General features: G+C 38.6%; 3 protein-coding genes, 3 long non-coding RNA genes and 1 other non-coding gene across 7 annotated transcripts; 2 read left to right on the top strand and 5 right to left on the bottom strand.

The window, feature by feature from the left end:
• Positions 1-3,818: 3,818 nt before the first annotated feature.
• Positions 3,819-5,102, top strand: LOC110939238. Its single transcript, XR_002592094.2, has 3 exons — positions 3,819-4,471; positions 4,653-4,782; positions 4,869-5,102. It is a non-coding gene; the product is annotated as an uncharacterized LOC110939238 (long non-coding RNA).
• Positions 5,103-5,762: 660 nt separating this feature from the next.
• Positions 5,763-6,742, top strand: LOC110941465 (deoxyuridine 5'-triphosphate nucleotidohydrolase). Its single transcript, XM_022183102.2, has 3 exons — positions 5,763-6,115; positions 6,203-6,294; positions 6,389-6,742. The coding sequence occupies exons 1-3, from the start codon at positions 5,763-5,765 to the stop codon at positions 6,631-6,633; spliced, it is 690 nt and encodes a 229-aa protein (XP_022038794.1). The 3' UTR covers positions 6,634-6,742.
• A 647-nt stretch (positions 6,743-7,389) lies between these two features.
• Positions 7,390-7,461, bottom strand: TRNAE-UUC. Its single transcript has one exon. It is a non-coding gene; the product is annotated as a tRNA-Glu (tRNA).
• A 324-nt stretch (positions 7,462-7,785) lies between these two features.
• On the bottom strand, positions 7,786-13,873 carry LOC110941466 (triadin). The gene is made up of 5 exons (XM_022183103.2): positions 13,565-13,873; positions 11,483-11,535; positions 9,242-10,972; positions 8,978-9,161; positions 7,786-8,500 (listed from the first exon to the last, which is right to left on the bottom strand). The coding sequence occupies exons 1-5, from the start codon at positions 13,671-13,673 to the stop codon at positions 7,890-7,892; spliced, it is 2,688 nt and encodes an 895-aa protein (XP_022038795.1). The 5' UTR covers positions 13,674-13,873; the 3' UTR covers positions 7,786-7,889.
• Positions 13,874-14,544: 671 nt separating this feature from the next.
• LOC110939239 lies at positions 14,545-15,336 on the bottom strand. The gene is made up of 3 exons (XR_002592095.2): positions 15,225-15,336; positions 14,883-14,939; positions 14,545-14,768 (listed from the first exon to the last, which is right to left on the bottom strand). It is a non-coding gene; the product is annotated as an uncharacterized LOC110939239 (long non-coding RNA).
• Positions 15,337-15,423: 87 nt separating this feature from the next.
• LOC110939240 lies at positions 15,424-15,883 on the bottom strand. The gene is made up of 3 exons (XR_002592096.2): positions 15,794-15,883; positions 15,589-15,710; positions 15,424-15,509 (listed from the first exon to the last, which is right to left on the bottom strand). It is a non-coding gene; the product is annotated as an uncharacterized LOC110939240 (long non-coding RNA).
• A 1,343-nt stretch (positions 15,884-17,226) lies between these two features.
• LOC110943712 lies at positions 17,227-18,335 on the bottom strand. Its single transcript, XM_035990010.1, has 4 exons — positions 18,133-18,335; positions 17,633-17,839; positions 17,298-17,546; positions 17,227-17,232 (listed from the first exon to the last, which is right to left on the bottom strand). Exons 2-4 carry the CDS (start codon positions 17,807-17,809, stop codon positions 17,227-17,229), a joined length of 432 nt encoding a protein of 143 aa, XP_035845903.1. The 5' UTR covers positions 17,810-17,839; positions 18,133-18,335.
• Positions 18,336-22,008: the final 3,673 nt, after the last annotated feature.

Below are 22,008 nucleotides of genomic sequence, written 5' to 3'. Positions count from 1 at the left end.
ACCATCCCGGGAGGGCTCATCTGAGATATATGGAAATTGTAGTAAGAAAGGATACTGCCTAGGAAGTTGGTCGCCGGCAGTCGGAAATTACCCTGAAGAAAGAAGTCTTCATACAGGGTAATGTAACCGGGTGGTGCATCAGCCGCGGTCTGGCCCTGAGCCGGATACCGGGCATCCCACTCCGGTGGGAATCTGAAACTACGAACAATCTGTTCGAAGAGACCTAAGTCCCATCTAAGGACAGGAACTGGTCCTTCCTCACTAACAGGAGCCTCTTGGTGTTCTTCACTCATCTTTTTAGAAAGATCTGGAAAAAAGCTTGAAGAAAAGTTTGAAGATTTGAAGAAATCTTGAAGAAACGAAGAACACTTTGAAGATTCAAAGAGTTTTTGAGAGAAAAGTGGAGAAGAAACGAAGAGAAGTGAGAATCTCTCACCTTCTCTTCGGATATATATACCCATCGCATTTAATGCGATGGGTAACCGTGCCGCGTTCGCCGCTAGGTTAACCAACAGGAGGTTGCCACGTCAAGCGGGAAACCAGGGGTGACGATTACCACGCGCGCTTGGGCCTCACTCTCCTGACATGAAGTGCAACCGCCGCAGGCGGCATGATGACACCCGTGCCAGGGGTCAACTCAAACGTCGCTCTCAGCGACTTATCTCACCAACCTGTCAGAAGTTCAAATTTCGAAGTTTCCCGCCATAAAACGTGCAAGTAACTTCATGCAGAAGTCACATGAGCCGCGCCAGATATACGTAAACTACTATAACCTCGCGCGCCTAAAAGGCCAAACAATAAATCACTCAACACCTGCCTAGTACCTGCGCATTTAAAACGACAGTTTTCAACGTACGCCATACAAGACAAGATCAAAAGAACCATTTCCCCTTCTCTTATTTTTTATTAAGTCCAGAGCTCCAACCACTTGCGTTGCGCATGGTGCAGCACTGGACTGGGGGGACTTGAAGGGGTATGGTCCCAAAAAGTTGCGCAAACCTCAGATCAGGTTACGCGTGAGACCATACTCCTTAACACAACAACTTGTTAACAACAACCTCGCGCGACCTACATCGCACTACGATTTATCCCGCGCGAGGGAATGCACACAACAAACCCAGATATCAGCACTTAGCATAAAACAATGGAAGAAATGAGCCACTCAGTAGGGAAGCGCGCGGCTACCTACAGTGGTACATAAGGTACAAGTGGCAGTAAAAGGAGCCAATGAGCGTCTAGCAGGCTCTGGTCAATCGTGCGCCACGATCGCCTGACGAGAAGTACACAAGGACGCCTACATGGCACCAATCAGAGGACGGAGACAACTGTCCCACGATCTCCACTCATCTGCTGATGACAGAAGGACAACAAAGCCGACAACAATGACACGTGGCTCCAATCAAGGTGCGCCAGCACCGACGAGCATCTAGAAGCCACTAAGCGGTCGACGCCAGTGAGACAAAGAGCATATCCGTTTTGTTGTCCGCTTCTGGCCCAAGGCCCATCAGCCCATAACCCCTCACACCTCTCCGGCTATAAATAGAGACCTCATTCCACAGGTTAAACAGTCTATTCTCTCGGCTCTTACTCTTTACACTTAATCACTCTCAAAGCAGTCGCTTATTCTCACGCCGGAGCCTGGTTAAGAGGGAAACCCCCACATTCCCCTCTTAACGAGTAACGGTGTTCTGTTTTGCAGGTTAGATCACCAAGTCGGAGCTCAAATATCCTTAAAGAAGATTAACCCTCATGAAAGGAACATAAACCAATCTAATTAACTCCCAAATTAGATCACTGTTTCTTCAGAAACCTTCACTACTGAATTATAAACTTGTCCATAAAATATGACATCAGTTTGAGGTCCAGATTAGGAGTTATGCTCAATAGCGTAATTAGAAGCTTCTTTAGTAATTAAATAGCGTAAATTGCATATAGCCTATCTAAACCCAAATTTTTGTATAAAACTTTATACCTACTGTATTAAAATAATATTTTGGGATTTTTAAAGATTTTTGTTCAATTTTAGGCTGAGCATAACTTAGTGTTCTAAGCTTAATTCGGCTAATGTCGGTTTTGCCCTTTTAAGCCATAAAATGAGTTTTATAAATCCGATTGACCCCAAACCTTTTTCTACTGATCTAATATATTAAATATATTATTTTGAGCCTTCTAGAATTTTAAAAATATCAGCTTTCTTTATAAAACCCGGAAATGGCTCCAAATCGCATTTTTTAAGCGTTTTTAGCACATAAGTATGCACTAGAACCTATTTAAGCATATGGGATTGAAACCTACTGATGTATTCAGTAAAATTTTATATTTTAACAGTAGGAGGATAACTTAAACTCAGAATTTCTGTTTTGACCTTTTAGGCATTTGTGAAATTACCAAAACGCCCCTACGGTGTCTAGAATGATTAAGATTGATAAATTTCACATAAGGATTAATACCCTACTGTTATAACTTAGTAAATTAAGTTTATTTACTGATTTAATCAGACCTGTAACTCAGGTTATTATTTAAACCCTTTTACACCCTTTAAAATGACCAAAATGCCCTTATGAGGCATAAATTGGGTTTAAAACCATTTGGGGCATGATGGAAGGTATCATTCCGATATCACAACATGTTTAAGGCATATTAACTTAGGAAACTTGTATATGACTCTTATGGTTACTCGTTACGCACTTTATGCGTTCGGATCGGCGTAGGTAACTAGTTTACCCATTATAGCCGAAACGGGTCAAACCATATCATTTCGGTCTCAAAATCCAGAATGTGATTAAGTTACCCATATTAAACAAGTATGCAAGCTTGTTGGGTCAAAACCACATTCTAAAAACGGTCTTCGCCTTATCGTGCGTTTAAACCGTAATCTTCATTTAAGAACTAACCGGTCTAGGCTTAGGCCAAATTAAAGACCCGTTAGAAATCTAATAGGTTATTAAAAACCTTCGTTCCAGATTTAGGAGCCCAGTAAAAGCTATCTGTACTTGCTTGGTGGTATACGGCTGGGATTAAATTTATATTTAGCTCAGGTAAATACTTTTAACTTATTTTCCCTTATACAGGCTTGGGGTACGGTATATAAAATACCGCTTGGTCGTGCAATTGACCCTAACTCATTAGTAGTTGGGTATTATCAATGTGACCCGTTTGAAAATGCTGTTTTGTTTATATAACGCCTTTGGGGGCTTAATGACCATGTCCCGGATATCCTTGGCATCATTCAAAGAATGGCCACGACCTTAGCATACGGGTGTAGGCGTACACCCGTAGTGCATTAAATAAAGTATAACAGTCGGTACGAGAAGAAATCTCGCGGCGGAACTATACTATGTGGTGTGTCTATTAAACTTTAATCCGGCACGACCCGGATACTGAACGCTAACAAACATGTAATTCTTTTACAAGATTATAGGCAAATAATTGTCCCAAGTTATAAAATGTTTTGTGCCACGGGCATTCAAATCAATTTTTAAAACCTTTTCAAAATGAGTCAGTTAAATTGTATTTACCAGTGAAAACTGACGTATTTTCCCAAAAAGACTAAGTGCAGGTACTACGCGTAATAGGCTGGTTTCTCCTAGCATCAAATAGAAGTCTCGCAAGCTTAGATGCCTGAAGTCTGTTGAACAATATTTTATTTTATCTTGCGATCCGCCTGTGGATCTTTTACTTTCCGTTTGTAATACTTGGATATTACTTCATATCGGATTGTAATATATTTTGCTTCCGCTGTACATTTAAATTGTGTGGTTTGACTATGATGATATCAACTACGTCACGGAACCCCACCGGGCCCACCGGTTAGACGGGGCAATCATGACCCGTATGAATAAATATGGGTTGATTTGGGTCATTTTTAATTTACTATGGGTCTATTTGGGTTTTCTTTTAATGATTAACGGGTCTAACTGGGTAATTCTAAAACTTTAAAAGATATTCACGGGTCTACTTGGGTTGATAGAATTAGAACAACGGGTTGATGCGGGTCATTAGGGTTTTAAATAGAAGAAACCACGGGTCTGAACGTCTGAACATCATCTTCATCATCGACGTTCATCTTCATCATCTTTCGTACATCTTCATTCTCTGGTACTTAATCGTTTATCATCGATGTTCCTCCTTACATTCATATGCTTCAGCACCGTAGAAATTCATACATCAATCGTGGTATGCGCTGGGTTACACTTGAGGGAGGCTTGAGTTGGATCTACCGAAATTCATTGATTTTTAGTTCGAATTAAGAGTTAGGATTGTTCTGTTTTTTAATTTGTGTTTCATGATTTTGCTAATGCTTGTCAAAATATGATGGATATTCTTATGATACAGATTGTTCTGTTTTTGAATTCATGATTTAGTTGAACAATAAGTTTGGAATTAGGGGTTGTTGTTGTGTAATTTGGTAAATGATGAACCCATGAAAATCCAGCAGCAACTTTTAGATGATGAAACACGTGCTCTTCAGGTATTTTGTCACCAATATTGAGTTTCTGAAATTCTACAGTTAACTGTATTAAAAGTATTTGGACAAGAAACTTTTCATTCAAGTTAGCCAACATGACCTGTGCACATTTTGACCCGTTATAAAACCCTTGTAACTTGCAACTTTAGAAATTATAGTTGATGGTTAAGTTAAATTGGTTCAGGTGGAGTTGTCGAGTCTTCTAGATGCAGCGCGTGACACTGAAACAAAGAAGGTAGAGTTGTCGGCTTTAAATCATCTGATGTCAACACATGTTGCAACAGGCTCAACAAATAGAGTATCTGTATGACCAGGTAAGACAACTCAAAATGTTGATAAATGACTGCATTTGATTTCTAGTTGTGCTTACGTTTTCTGTTCTCTTTCTTGACTGGTACAGTTGAATGTTTCTTTGCTAGAGGTGAACTTTCTTCGGTGAATTGAGCAACTAGGGGTGTGAGCAAGTGAGCTGAATTGCAAGGTGTGCAATGAATTGATCAACAGCAGCTCAACATTTTTGTGAATTTTGTTCCACAAATCGCTATAAAACTATGTCATGCTGAGTAATCTTGATAAATATTTGTATTCTTTTAAAAAAAAAACCTTTTTTAAACCAACACGACCCGGCCCAACCCGAAACCCGTTCTGACCCGGACCCGTTCCGACCCGAAACCCGTTCTGACCCGGACCCGTTTTGACCCGGACCCGTTTTGACCCGACCCGTTTTGACCCGAACCCGTTTTGACCCATGACCCGACCCAACCCCACCCGACCCGTTTGCCAGGTCTACCATCGGTGACACGTGGTAAAATCGGGGTGTGACACAACCAACCACCGTCGCCGCCACCCACCGCTACCTCTGCCTCTATGCACCCCCCGGTCACCACCACCGCCCATCGCCGCCTCCACCGCCACAACTCACCACTGATTTTATTCCTTCGTTTTTCTTGCCTACCAAACAATACACAATAATAATTCATTACATTTTCATATGGTAATCAAACAAGACATGGAATAGTAATGATCCATTGCATTCCCCTGTCCATTCCATTACCTTGTCTTTTCCATTGCCCCATACCAATCATAAGTTCAATCAAAATTCATATGACTCGATTTCCAACTTTTCTTTGATTTTGAACATTGTGTACCACCTCTTCTGTTATAACCTAAAAACCCGAATTTACACAATATACACATAACACACCAATTATAATCTAGGTTTAATATATAAGATATAAGCGTAGAACTAAACCAAAGTACCAAACCAACTATGCTAACCATTCATCAGCAATCCATGCCATGGTGCTCTAGGGTTTTAAAGATGGCGGGAACTCTTGGCGCCATTACACATTCTCTCCCTTCACCCATTATTTTCAACCCTTATAAAACCTACCACCATCACCAATTCAACCCATTTCGCTCTCCCCTCATCTACCCTCCATCCAAACCACCCTCTGTTTCAACAATGGCACAAACCCTCAACGGCAGCCCCGAAATCAAAGAACCCACCCCAAAGCTTCAAAAACTCGACGATCAGAACGGAAACTCTGCCCATCAAATCCCTCTTTTCAAAGTCAAGAAGCTCTCAGATAAAGCCGTTTTACCATCCAGAGGCTCGTCTCTAGCCGCCGGTTACGATCTTTCTAGGTAACCCTAACCCTAACCGGTTTTAATTTTTATATAATTTTTATTCAGATTTTAATTTTAGTTTTAGTCTCATTTCAACTGATGTAGTGCGGTTGATACAAAAGTACCAGCAAGGGGTAAAGCATTGGTGGCTACAGATTTAAGCATAGCTGTACCTGAAGGAACATATGCTCGCATAGGTATACTTTTGTTTAATTTGTATTTAACTACCTTTTTTGGTTTTGTTGAGGGTGTTTTTAGGGTTTTGGTTTATGTTGATTTTTTGTTTTGTAGCTCCGAGGTCTGGTCTGGCGTGGAAGCACTCGATTGACGTTGGTGCGGGTGTTGTTGATGCTGATTACAGGGGTCCGGTTGGGGTGATATTGTTTAATCATTCGGATGTTGAGTTTGAAGTGAAAGTTGGTGATCGAATTGCGCAGTTGATTGTTGAGAAGATTGTGACTCCTGAAGTGGTTGAAGTTGATGATTTGGATTCGACTGTTCGAGGTGCGGGTGGGTTTGGATCCACGGGTGTTTAATGTTTTGTATAAGTATTGGTTTATCATGGTATGTAATTGAATTTGACTACTAATTTTGGTGCTTTGTATGGATGTTTGGTATGAAATTGTGGTAGTTTTTGATGGACCATTTTGTCGAACACTTGGTGGGCTTTTGTTTTGTTGAAATATAACCCTGAGGTTCTAGTAAATGTTTTATTTTTGAAAAGCGATTTGTATATTGGAAGAAACCAGTAGCACATGGACTGAAGGGGTACAAAATAAACTAAAGAAAACAAAGCAACAGAAACAACAAATCAAGAAATACAATCGATGGGGTTCCATTGTGAAAGGTATTTGGCGCATTTATAAGATATCTACGATTCTTCTTTATTTGTAATCCAATAAACTAATGTGTTTGAACACTACATAACGATTCTTCTTTATTTGTAATCCAATAAACTAATGTGTTTGAACGCTACATATGTTGAGATTTCCACATAAACCAAATAACGGAATAAATAGTCACGCGCCGCAACTTCTACCTGTTCTTAGAACCAAGTCTTATGAGTCAGCCTTAGAGAGATCCCTACCACGACACTGGTGCCAAACCTCTTTAACAAGCAAGCACTGAACAAAAACATGATTTGAAGACTCCTCTGTTACAGAACCGATATAGAGAGGAACAGGCTGAATTGCCCCTTTTTTGAAAATTGCCCCTTGTTTGATCTTAAAGTGTCGTATTTTCAAATCAGCCGTGAAAGAAGCAATCTATTGTAAAAAATAGAAACAAAAAGGTTCCATTGCCGGGAATCGAACCCGGGTCTCCTGGGTGAAAGCCAGATATCCTAACCGCTGGACGACAATGGATTTGTTGTTGTGTTTTATACAATGTAACTCAAATATTATAACGCAATAAATTGTTTTAAATCTTAAAATTTTGCATTAACATATTTTTTCTTATTTGTATACTAACAAGAAAAAACAGGAGAGGACACATAACACAACAATAAACATGGCGAAGTAAAGGTAAAGGCTGCTTGAAAGACTTGTATGCCATGCTTCAGAAATTTTAACTATTAAGCAGTAGTAATATCCACTCACAAACCTAAGTTTCTTCCTTTTTATTCAAATCAAAGAACTACAAATTTAATATTCATGTTACAAATCATAAGAATTTCCAAAAAGAAAACAAACCCAAAAATTCTGTATTTGCATCTTCATCTTTACAAATATCGTCACACAAAACGCTTCATTACACATATAAATAAACACTATTCACTCTCGTTCGACGATCCCTACATGCTCAAAAGATCGTCGACAACCTCATCTACTAGTCTACAAAGCATATCTTGTTCCACATCACACACAAACTCATCTTTTTCCACAAATGTAAAAGTCGTTATATGCCAACCGAAATCCCAAAAACTGTTGATATCTGGATTTTTGTTATAAATGTCTTTTTCAAGCATATGATGCAAGTAATCACTTTCGTCGTATTCGTTACGTGTATCTCTACCATATAGCCGCACGCCTTCCAAATCTTTATACAACTGTTTTACCAAGTCGTCCAGGAACCTTATACTCGTATTGCCAATGGATGGTTTGACATATGGATGAATTGATAGTTCTTGGCTTCTGGCTTTTCGTTTCAAGATTTCATACCCGCAATCTAGTTTCAACTTAGTTTCATTGTCGTGATGGTTATGATCATCTACATGAAGAAACCCGACGGGTATGTTGAGTTTGAAAAGGGCTTCTGTTGTGCTTAAAAAGAGTTGATCTTTGATCAGAATCTCTTTCAGTTGCTTCTCTTTTTCGGTTAGTGCTACTTGCATGCTCGAGTAGAATGCTTTCTTCGGTTTGTTTTCCAAAAGATTACTCTTATCTTGGATTCCTGCATTTGTACCTGTCGAGATGTCAATTTCAACTCATATATATTATGGTTCAGTTTTGGCCCGGGTGTTCAAGGTCCGGTTTTGGCCATTTTTAGGTTAAATCGTGAGCCAAAACACTAGCAAAGCTTTTTAAATATGTAAACCAAAATCTTATTATCGAAATTTGAACCCAAACCGATGCTAATGGTTTGGATTCACAGTTTGGGTATTAGCTAGCTAGGAATAGGACCCGGACCTTAATTAAAGCCGATATATTCTAAGAAGTTTGAAGAGTCTAAAACGACTTAAATATAGTTTTTTAAGGTACGGTTCTTTTTGTGCGCTGGCTTTGGGTATACGCCGTAAACCAAATCATTCGCTACGGCTCGAAAACTTTGAAACCAACAGACCAATAACTTTTGAGAAAAAGACAGAGAAACCAAACCGACGACCAATTTGGACAGTGTTAGATTCTTAAACGGAACCCTCAGCATTATACTTTTACTTACCAGCAACTATGATTTCCGAAGTTATTTGAAGATCCCTCTTGGCTTCAATTGTTATTTGAGTATCCCTCTTGGTTTGATTTGTTATTTGAGAATCCCTCTTGGTTTCATTTGTTATTTGAGTATCCCTCTTCATTTCTTTTTTTACTTGAGGATCCCTCTTGGTTTCGTTTTCGCATATGGGTACCTGAAAGATCATGAATATGAATATGAATATGAACAAGAAAACCCAAAAATGAATCAACAGAGAATTGAATGTAATCTTACAATGTCATATGATCGGGTTATCGCATCTGTTTCATTTGCATTTGAAATCGAACTCGCTTTTTTGGTCTTGATTTCTTCAGGTCCCGAACGGATGTGCACTTCATTTCTGTTAGTTTCTTTCAAAACCGAAAGTTTATGCTTTAATGGTGTCGGTAAGTTGTTGATCGTTCGATTTCTTCTCCTCAACACCTCGTCTTTTGTTCGAGGGGACTCGATTCTAGCCACCGCTATCGCATCTACCTTCTTTCGTACCACAGGCACCAACTTCTGTTGTTTTAGTTCCGGTTCTTGTGCCTTTGGGGTTGGATCTTTAACTTTCTGATTTCCTTCAACAGGTTGCGGTTTGGACTCCGGTTTGGACTCTTTTGAAACCGGTTTCGTGTTTCTTACTGATTTGATTTGTTGTGAGTCTTGTTTAATCTTTTGAGCCCTTCTTTCTGGTTCTTGAATGTTATTGCTTCTTGGAACGAGTTTGATCTCGTTACTCTTCTCTGCTCGAACGGTTTTCTTCTTGCCCGCTTGCGAATTCTCTACAACTTCCGGGCTTCTTCGCTTTGAATGCACCTTCTCTTTCACTTCATCCTTTGATTGTCGCTCTTGCTTTTGGGAAACTCGATCTGCTCGGTTGTTCTTGTTGATTTGATTCATTCTAGACTCCCCATTCGTATTCGAATCATGGGTTTGTTGCGGTTTTCGATCATTTGCTGGTCTAGAAGTCTTCTTGACTGTGATCTTATTCATATCTTCGTTTTTCACAACTTCACCTCGCTTGGAATACAATTCCACCTGTTGCGGAATCACACTATCTTTCACCGGTCTCGAAGGCTTGTTAACAATGCTCATACTCGAATAGTCAACTTTCTTGACCTCGTCTCTCCGCGAATATGAATCAACCTTCACGGGAACTTCTTCGAGTCCCATTAGTTTGGCAATCACATTTGAAATCCTTCCTTTTTCCGAAGTGGGTTTTGCATAAGAAACGCTTCCAACACTTTCAGTGTCGGCTGCAGGGGATACTGTACTATCCCCTGCAGCCGACCACTGGTATGTTGGAACCTTACTAAAACCATCGGCGAACTGCGAATTCGCTTTTTTCGAAGGCTTGTCGAACGAGAACCGAGGCAGAGCAACCTGGTTTCGCTCAACAACCTTCGAACGCCCGTCTTCTTCTTTATCATCATCGACTTCAAGTAACGTAATTCGACTCTTTCGTTGCGGCTTAACCATCATTTCCGAAGCTTCTTGCAAATTCACAAGCATTCTTAACGATTCTTCCAAACCCTTTGCCCCTTTCAACAGCTCTTTCCCCACCTCCATCGAATACCTATTAACATTCGTTCCATTCGAAGTAGATCGAATAATTTCATATAGATTTTGAACCCCTTTTGATATCTCCTTGATCTGAATTGTTGTAAGAGCAGGCGCAACCACACCGTTTGACGCCCCATGCTTCACTAGACTCGTTGACATTGTCCCGTTTCGAGCATTTCCAGCTTCAAATGTTTTTCGGCCGATTTGGTTCAAGAAATCTATCATTGTATTTGTGTTACTAGCATTCGAAAAATCGACGTTCATGAGTTTTCCGCCGTGTTTAACGGCGTAAGTGAACGCCATTGATAAGTCTCCCATTGTTTCTGATCGCTGGTGTTGTCTACTGGAATATGAAACAATTTGTTGTTGTGATCCTCTTGAAGGAACTAGCTGCTGGTTCGTAGATTTCGACCCGCCCATCTGCAGAAAAACATAGGATGATCCGGTGATTAATTTGCTAAACATTCTCATTTTCATGTATGCTTAGGGTATACGGGGCACTCTCGGTGACCCCATGCGGTGACCCAAGTCCCCGCTAGGGAACACCGCCGCCATCCCTGCGGTGAGGCAAATCGGGGACCAAGCTCGGTGTATGTTCACCGCATGAAGGAGAGAGGAGATGGTGGGCCACCCTCATTTTCAACCAATCAATTATTTTCCTTTTTTTTTTTTTGAATAAAAAAACAAATCCCTCAAGAAAGGGGTGTCGCCATCAAATTGAGGGTGTGAGGGGAGTTGACGTGGCATAACCTGATTGGGTGTGTGTAAGAGAGGGGACTCCCCTAAGAGGGGAGTGCCCCTCTCACCCTTAACACACTCCTATATGAGAAAAAGTAAATTGATAATGTGACAGATTTAGTAGTTGTACGTTTAACACAACATTTAATTTGTCTGTAACCAAATTTCATTTGATTTGATGGATTAACTTACTGATTTGGTGTGTCTAGATCCTCTCTGCATACTCCCTGGGTCTCTATATGCATCTGTTTATCAACAAAAATGAAATATGAAGGATTAGAAATTTTCAGGCAGTAATATTTAATTTTAAAATATTAAAAGTGAAAGGAACTTCATTTGTTTTTTCAAAAATACTTTACTAATGATACGTTCGAATTGCAAATTAATTTTTATTATTTAAAGTAGTTCAAAACCTACTAGTTTAGTTTAAAAAATAAATTGCATGTGTAGAAAGAGATAGAGAGAACCGATGTGTGAATATTAACTTTTTTTTATATTGTTTCGTGTAGTGTTGTGTACATGAAAAAACTGATGTGACATGTCATGCAAGTATAGGGGGTACGGGGTGGAAGCGGCAAACCTTGCGGGGAGGGTTTTTGCCGCATGGGGTGAGTGCCCCCATCAAAAGTTTGCCGCACAGTGAAGAATTTTTTGGTGAATTGTTGCCGCATACGGGGTAATGAGACTAAGCGGTATGGGGCCGGCTTAGGCCCGACGAGGCACGGCGCCGATCCCTCACACCGCCCCCCTCATCCCGTCCCGGCGAAACCGGCTCCCCACAGACGAAGTCGACGGGCCTCTCTCCTTCTCTCACATATACCTATACATACATACATATATATATATATATATATATATATATATATATATATATATATATATATATATATATATATATATATATATAGGGGGCTGCTAGAATGAGAACCACCCCGAGTTGTAAGAACCGCGAGAACTACACCCCACGGAGCGCCGTTCGCCGCAATTTTTTTTTTACAAGTAGATGTGTGCATTATAAACACGGCCGTAAAAAATCACGGCGAACGGCGCTCCGTGGGGTGTACTTTTTTACACCTCAAGTTTGGTGTTTTTTAATTTTTTTTCATTTTTCTTTTTTTTTTTCACCAAACTTGAGGTGTAAAAAAGTACACCCCACGGAGCGCCGTTCGCCGTGATTTTTTACGGCCGTGTTTATAATGCACACATCTACTTGTAAAAAAAAAATCGCGGCGAACGGCGCTCCGTGGGGTGTAGTTCTCGCGGTTCTTACAACTCGAGTTGGTTCTCATTCTAGCGGCTCCCTATATATATATATATATATATATATATATATATATATATATATATATATATATATATATATATATATATATATATATATATATATATATATATATATATATATAAAGAGGTTCATCCCCCACCCCCTAGGTCCATCACCCTCAAGCCATTCCTATGTGGCGGTGATATGGCGGCCCATCCTCTTGAGGATGGGGCTCTCCATACCCTCTAGTCTGATGGGGTAGTGGTGGGGCCCAGCATCTATGCAACCAATCATGTTTTGTTTTATGTTTTTGTTTTTTTAATAAAATGGGTTGGTGAAACAAAACCTATGTTTTTTCCCCCAACTCATAACTCATAAGGGGTGGACCCCTTACACCCTAACTTGATTTGTATGTACTTCTAGGTGTTATCCAAAAAAATATATATTTTCAGTTAATTACGTTTAATTAATAAAACTAACTTTTTATCCTCTCTTTAAGCATAAATCACTCCATTCTTAATTACATTAACAAAACCAAACACAAAGTTATTGGTTTTATAGTAAAAGTTACCATTCATACACCCTCACTTGATCAACCTTTTCACTTTATGGTTCTACAGGTTTGGAATCGCTTCTGGCTATTAATAAGGAATCTTGATCTAGCTTAACTTTGACCTTTTGGGTGTAGGATGATCATTTTCAATCAGCCATAGACCGAACCTGAAGCACCGGTCATACCGAGCCGTTTCTGGTTTGAACCGGTCGGTTAGAGACATGACTAGAAACTATCCGGAATGGTTATGTTTTTTAGTTTGTAACTAAAATATTTTATTCAGTTGTTATTTGCACTCAGCCTTGAGAAACAAATACCGGTTTACTTGGCTGGTTACAGGCTAACCAGCCACTGGTCTAGTCGGTCTAGACCATGTTTTTTCTTCATAGGGCTAATAATACACATAAGAGTTTAACCAAATAAAAAACCAAAGAAACGCGTTAATATACAACCATACCTCTAGTTGTAGCATGGTTACGAGCCGAACCCTGAGATGCGCCCATTCGTTCTTTCCTGAGACGGAGATCATTCAACAACTTTTGTGCAAAGTCGGATTTTGCTGCCATTTTTGTCTTTGAAAAAAAGTTTTTAGTTTGGTTTAATGAGAAGAAAGAAGAATGAGAAAGGGTGGAGAGAAGATCATGTGATAGATTTGGTGATCATGTGAGAGATTTGGTACAGAAATGGTGATGGTGGTTAGGTTGAGAGGGGTCAATCAAGATCAGGTGAGGGTAGCGAAATGAGGCCTAAAGAAAACAACGGTCAAGAAGGTATACAAAGATTGACGTGAACGTTTTCTCACCCACTGCAATATAACACTACCTGAAATCACAATAACTTTGATTCAAAAGCAAGCAATGTCACCTATCTCTAGTGATTTATTACACCTTTTGTATTTATAGTCTTATTACTTATCATTACTATATAGTTACACGAGTTTTACATTATTTTCATCAACAAATTGTTATTGTTATTATTATTATTATTATTATTATTATTATTATTATTATTATTATTATTATTATTATTACTACTATTAGTATTACTATTATAATTAGAGGCTGATTATTCTACAAATTGTCTTAACGTACGCTGTGTACGCGATGCAGTATGAACATGCGATTTTTTTTTGAACATGCAATTTTGATTTTTTTAAACATGCATTTTTTTTAACATACGAATTTAATTTTTTTATAATACGCGATATTTGGTTTTTCACAACATGCAATTTTCATTTTTGGTAACATAACGTGCGATTTTGTCATCGCGTACGCAACGTACGTTAAGGCATATTGTAAGATATACTTTTTTTATTATTATTACTACGGAGAAAGCCCGTGCGATGCACGGCATGCATAATAGTTATTGTTTGTTCGAGTTAAGACGTCTGACACGGCCGGTGCATAACATGTAAGACAATACGTCTACAAAGGGGCGTGCTTAAACTTTATTAAACCATGGACCATAAGTTGTTTCCTTGGCAAAACTTGCCGGCCAAAAAGAAGTGGAAAAAGATGTCTTCCAAGAAAAAAAAACATGAAACAGAAAAAGGAAAAACGCATAAACTCTCGCACGCCTTCCTATCTTATTGGATAACACATAGACCAAACTTTAGCTAATGCATGCCACCGTCATCCCCAATCCCATCACCAGCCAACTGACTGCAGTGAAATAACGAAAAGAAAACTATTAAAAATGGTATACTATGTTTACGTATATATGCATCGAAAAGTAGTATGGGTTTTCATTACTAACACTAAGTGCAGACGGTATACCTTTCATGTGGGTCACTGTCAACTGTTTCTTCTGAATCCGAATCTGCATAAGCAGGCCTGCGAAGGAAAAGCACGAAACATTTATGTAGACGGTTATCTAAAAATAAATATGCACAATTACATTGTTTATGGAAATCAATCAATTATAGGTGAAACTTCCACAAGGCAGATTATTGGACCATTTTTGAAAATGGGTCCCACAAAAGGAAAAGGTATCATGTGGTCGTTAATATTCTCCAATCGCATTCATTCATTCATTCTCCAATCACATTCATTCATTCATTCATGTGGCTTACGTAGGCCTAAGTGGGGTCTAAGTTGTAAAGTAAGTTAGTAGCGCACCTTCTTTTTAGTCTTGTCGCCACGCACCTTGTCCAAAAGCTCACTTAGGGTGCCAACATAGGCTACATCCTCGGTAATTGGCTCGCTAGTACCATCGACGGCAACACAGCTGGGAAACGCATACAAATAGTCAGGCAAAGCACAGAACAGTGCAACACAGGTAAGCAGAGGGTAATTAGTTGAGGGTGTAATAATACCTGATGGACGCCCTGAAAGACTGCAGCGCAGGTATCTCGTCCGAATCGATGAGCATAGTCGATGTTGAGCTGGACAAACACAGGGTGCCTGCGCCAGGCAAGAAAAAAAGTTAAAACAATATAACAACTTCAATTGTAAGCAGACATGTAACGGGAAACAAATGTACCGAGGTAGAACTTCGCGCTCATGGAAGTCAAGATAAGAGAGTAAACGGGTGGGTTCTCACCCTTCCTCTGAATCATAACATCACCAAGGTGGCCCCACAGTGTCACTCTGACTTGGCGCTTGCTGCAAAACACCGATTAGAATAAAAGTCTCAGTTGTCACGTAGGGAGAGAAGGCTGCGTAAGCAATAGGAACGTGTTACTAACCGTTCATTCGTTAGACTGAATTCGACTGTGCGTGAACCCGAAGCGTTCACAGATGGCGCACCTACCTCAGTAACATATCCGATGACATCTGAAATGGAATGAGACAAAGAGTTATTAAATAATCAACCTAGGCATTTTAAGAAATTAGCGGGGATATGGTTATACAGTAACGTCTCCATTTATTACCTCTACCATTATAAATAAACGTGCACACGCCACTGCCCATTTTGGGTACATAAAATCCTTTAGCAATAACCAATGCGGGCATATATGAACTGATTATTTTCACATAAATATATATTCAATTATTTTAAATTATTTGCAATTCTGATTTACTAATTCTCGGTATTCGGTAGCTCTTTTTCTTTTTACTGAACTCGGCGGCCCGCCTTTTGCTTTTTTTTTCTTTTCCTTTTCTGTTTTAGCAATTCTCGGCTCCAGGTATACATGGTCTCACATTATGAAATGCACTCTTTAGTTCAATGACAATATTAATATGAACATGTGACATATATGTTCAACACAAAGACTCATATGTGGTGTTAGCATCGTCGGCTCCAGGGTAGTGTGAGCCGGACGATCAGCCAAGCCCGGTAATTTTCGAGGCAAATATTTTTCTCTATATATTTAAATTTATTTTTTATAAAATTGGTATGTATCTTAATCATTGTAAATATATAGGGCCCAAAACCTTTTATACGAAAACTGGTTACTATTTCAAGTTAGATGTATACATTCCTTTATGCTATTGAACTTGTTGTTTTGAATCATGTTAAAAGTATGTCAACGGCATGTAACCCCACTTGCCAAATATCATGCTAAACATGTCAATGTTGTGCAACTTTTCCTTTATGTCGTATATTACATGTTTAGCTAAATATGATAGTGTACCCGATGTTAACACGACCCATGTTAGCAAACAAAACATATCGCCTGCTCTACCCTCACCAAATAAAAACGCCAAGTATTGCATTTATGATTTAATGGCCACATTGCACCCATACTATAAACCCTGTGGTATTGTTATTGTTATGATCAACTTACCAAAACGACATAAATTTGTAATCAGAATACATTTTTTTTGGGAACTTTTACTTTGCTGTTTTACCTATGTTAAATGAATCACATCATTAATTATTTTAAAACACGTAGCATACTGATGATATGAACCAGTAACATCTAACTGTAATAACTGTGTCGTGTTTATAATCTGCTTTAAGTTGGTCTTAAAAACATTAACATGTATAATTTAGAATATTCTTTTCACACTCATTTATTAACATTACTAATTATTATTCTATTTGTATATTATTATTATTACTATTAATTACTATTATTAATAATAATAATCATTAGCGTCTTTAATCAAAAAGGCGCAGCCCCGCCGCCCCCTAGCCGCCTACCTACTCGTGTTCGTAGCTCGATCAGAGGTATTAACACTATTATTATTAAAAAATATAAAAAATATTATTATTATTTATTTATTTATTACTATTAATATTACCGTTTTACTATTAATATTAAACGTCGTAAGCAGGAAAGGGTAGCGTTCAAAACGACCGCCGTCATCATCAACCCGCTTCACAGTTGTCGAACCATGCAACCCAATCACAAAGGGGCTGTCTTTAAGAACCCGATACTGATTTGTAGGTTGCACGGCGAAACCGTTAACCAAATATACACCGCCCTCTTTGAATTTGTCAAAGAAATAGTGGGCAATGTTATTCCTTGCGGTGCAATGCATCACACCTCCCTGCGCAAATAAAAGCGTAGATTTTTGTTTCAGAATCAAAAGTAGAAAAGCGTAAGAATGTGGGATAACAGAGGGTAAAAAACTACCTTTATGTCAGTGACAATATAGTCGGTGCTCATGTACCTGCCGTTAACACTTGTCACGTCCCATTTTCTACAAACCATTATCATGATAGGTCCGGTGCTCCCTTCACGGAGTTCACTAAGGAACATATAACTGCTTGTACCACCGTCGGACGTTTGCAAACTAAGGGGGCTGACCATGGCAATAGAGGAGGAAAGGAAACTATGAACCTACAAACATAACAAAGCCGACAATCTTATAGCATAATCAAAGACCGTTCAACTGTCTACAAATTAATCATATCCTAATGAATGATATTAAATGACAGGGATATTCAAAGAGGCGCAATAAAACAATGCAATTTACAAACACCCATATGAAGAATTAATCAAACAAATCGATAGGGATCTAGAACAACAACAATAATAATAATAATTACATAAAAAGAAGATAAAAGCATATGGGGCAGCCACTAATAAGATCTTAAAGTAATTAAACTCTATAAAATTCAAATTGACAGCACCTGAATATCTCTGTTTCTTGAGATTGTTGTTAAAGTGGTGATCTTTAGAGTCTTGAATTGCCCATAGTGTGAATCAATCGAGAAGATTTGAAAAAGTTGTTGAATTTGCAGTGTTGTGGGTGATTTGAATAAGAAAATAGGGGTTTTTTATTGGTTGATTGATGATCTGTGTTGCCGTTTCCCCCCATTCGTATGATTTCAAGAAAAGCTTTACCTGTATTGAAACCTCATCAAAAATATCAAAAAGAAGAGCTTTACCCATTCTTATAAGGTAGTTGATAAGTGCCAGTATTAAAACACAATTACTAAAAGAAATAAAAGCTAGTATTAAAGAAATAAAGAGCTGTAAGTAATAGTGGGTAGAGAAAGGGTCAAAAGGTTAAAGATGGAAAAGAAATCCATTTACTTTATACTTACTCATATGACCCGTTTGACTCCATCATGGTTAAACTGTCAACACATTCTTATGTAGGTTAATTTCATCCTTTTTATGTTTTAAATCCGTCTCACGGATTTAAACGTATCATTCATACTTGGTTGACCCGTTCTTACTTACGGACTCATACCTTTTCATCTTTACCATTCTTACTTGTTTGATTATTGATCCATTTCTTTGAAGCTGTCGACCCGTTTTGACCCGGAAGTATATGAGATGGAATTTTAGTTGACCCATTTTGACCCATTGAGTGAAAATATCTTACCCAAACCAACCCATATAATTTAAAAAGCAACCCAAAGTGACCCACTTGGAAGGTTTTGGGTCAAGATTGCCCCGTCTAGTAAAATGTTTGCCAAAAAGTAGACTTCAGCTGCGCTGTATGTAAACATTGCGCCTTTTGAAGCGATGGGGGGTTTTGAAAACCCATATCATTTTTTTCACCCTTTCAATGTAAAAACGGTGCACTAACATTCATGAGGGCCTCCTGGGTAACTTAACAGTGTGTCACAAATGTGAAGAATGTCCGCAAAAATAAATTCTTGGGTTAATATAAGTGTGATCCATTTAAATGCATAAAACTCTGGATCGACCAGTCATTAAACAACCCAACATAGATAAAAGCTGGTCATGAGGAACGTAATTTGCAACTTTTAATGTAAAAAGTATCTTAGAATGGTTCCGAATAACCGAAAAGTATATAAGTTCCATACTTATACTACCATCATCATCTTCAAATTCATTTTTTATAACAAAAACCAGGCAACACCATCCGAATTATCTAATCACCAAGATTAACAAAAATGAAAAAGTGTTCTTTACACACAACTATGATAATACCTGCAATACGTTTATAACCCCCAGACTACCTAGTATTTTGTACACACTCAAAACCTATAAAAAAGTAACAAAATAAAAGAAATCAAAGAACTACATAACATTAAGCCTACCTTAGATCCAAATTAGTTATTTGCTGCATCAAGTTTTTCCTTCAACAAACTATTTTCATCATTCAATCAAGAAACATAATCCTACATATAAAACCTTAAGATCAATTCTAAAGAACTTAAAATCATAAATAGGAACAGATGAGAGACGAAGTGATCTTACTTCGGTCACCAAAATACCTGTGGGAATCCTATTTCGCCGTCACCGTCGGTGTTCAATCCACCGTTGTTTCCATTCACCACCACAACCAAGTTCGTCACTAAATCGATCCACCATCGCCGCCAGGTGTTCATCGTCGTCGCCTAGAATCCATCAGTCGTTTTCTGTGGAAACCAACGATTGAAGATGATGGTGAAGCAATCATTTCAAGTTACACATTCAGGAATCAGAACTGATACAAAAAAGACAACAATTTTACATATATCGCATATCAATTTTAATTTATTGTCACATGGTTCCCGGCTCAAAGTAAAATACCTAAGCTTGTAGTTCAACTCTGGAAACAACATGTGATGATCCGGCTTCAGCAAAACCTACCTTGACGGATAAAAATCGAACATCATTCCTCACATTCGTTTGTTTCTCCATGGATTTTTGTGAATAGCCTGTTCTTGATGGATCTGTACCCATTGGTTGATCTGGTAAAACTAGACACTAATCGTCACCACCTCGATCTCCGATGACATCGCACTGGATTTTGATTCGTTAATTGAAGATGGAGATGAAATGGAAATGAGTTTATTGGGAATTAGGGTGTTTCAGAGAAGCTATGTAGGGTGTGGTGGATTTTATGGGATTGGAGGGGTTAGGGGGGAAGATGAAGTGAAGCGGCGTGTCTTTACTATTAGGGTTCTAGAAGAAGATGGCAAATTACCCTTTGGTGTCTTAAAATTTTGGATTAAATAGCTTACACATCCTTGTACATGGTGCTTCGTAACTTGTAAATATAGTTAAATTACAATCTTGTACACAAATTATTTAAGAGCCTCATTAATGAAGGTTGTAAAATAGTTCATATAACTAAATTTTTAAGTATATATTTTTCTGTGGAAACCAACGATTGAAGATGATGGTGAAGCAATCATTTCAAGTTACACATTCAGGAATCAGAACTGATACAAAAAAGACAACAATTTTACATATATCGCATATCAATTTTAATTTATTGTCACATGGTTCCCGGCTCAAAGTAAAATACCTAAGCTTGTAGTTCAACTTTGGAAACAGCATGTGATGATCCGGCTTCAGCAAAACCTACCTTGACGGATAAAAATCGAACATCATTCCTCACATTTGTTTGTTTCTCCATGGATTTTTGTGAATAGCCTGTTCTTGATGGATCTGTACCCGTTGGTTGATCTGGTAAAACTGGACACTAATCGTCACCACCTCGATCTCCGATGACATCGCACTGGATTTTGATTCGTTAATTGAAGATGGAGATGAAATGGAAATGAGTTTATTGGGAATTAGGGTGTTTCAGAGAAGCTATGTAGGGTGTGGTGGATTTTATGGGATTGGAGGGGTTAGGGGGAAGATGAAGTGAAGCGGCGTGTCTTTACTATTAGGGTTCTAGAAGAAGATGGCAAATTACCCTTTGGTGTCTTAAAATTTTGGATTAAATAGCTTACACATCCTTGTACATGGTGCTTCGTAACTTGTAAATATAGTTAAATTACAATCTTGTACACAAATTATTTAAGAGCCTCATTAATGAAGGTTGTAAAATAGTTCATATAACTAAATTTTTAAGTATATATAGATTATTATTAAGTACATTAATTTAAGAGTTAAATGCTTGGTTGGTCTATGTGGTTTGTCATTTTTGCAGACTTGATCCCAAGGCTTCAATAATTAAAGAGTTGGTCCCGGTGGTTGAAATTTTTAAACTCCGGTGGTCCTTATCACTAACTTTTGTTAGGTTTCTCAGTTAAGTATCTGTGAAATTACTATGATATCCTTGAACAATTAAAAAAAATAATAATATAAAGGAGATGGGCCCACTACTCATCTTCTTCATCATCCCTCTCTCTCCCTCTCAAAAACTCTTCACCACCACCACCACCACCTCCTCCACCATCACAATCCACCACAACCTGCAATTGCCTCCACCACCACCTCCGCCATCTGATCACCTGCGACTTCCCCACCACCTTCATCATCACCACCACTTTCACAAACCACCTCCACATCGCCTTTTTCGAAGGCTTGGTGTTTAAAATTGCACATATAACTTTATTTTATTGTTTTTAATCGTCTTTTATGTTATCTTGGGATAAGTTTACTAGATGATGAAGGTGGTGGGGAAGTCGCAAGTGATCAGATGGCGGAGGTGGTGGTGGTGGAGGTAGTTGCATGTTGTGGTGGATTGTGAAGGTGGAGGAGGTAGTGTTGGTGGCAGAGTTTCTGAAAGGGAGAGAGAGGGACGATGAAGAAGATGAGTAGTGGGCCCATCTCCTTTATATTTTTTATTTTTTTAATTGTTCAAGGGT

This window comes from Helianthus annuus, chromosome 5, assembly GCF_002127325.2.
Source record: "Helianthus annuus cultivar XRQ/B chromosome 5, HanXRQr2.0-SUNRISE, whole genome shotgun sequence".
Taxonomy (NCBI): Eukaryota; Viridiplantae; Streptophyta; class Magnoliopsida; order Asterales; family Asteraceae; genus Helianthus; species Helianthus annuus.
This window is presented reverse-complemented; position numbering and strand designations above follow the sequence as displayed.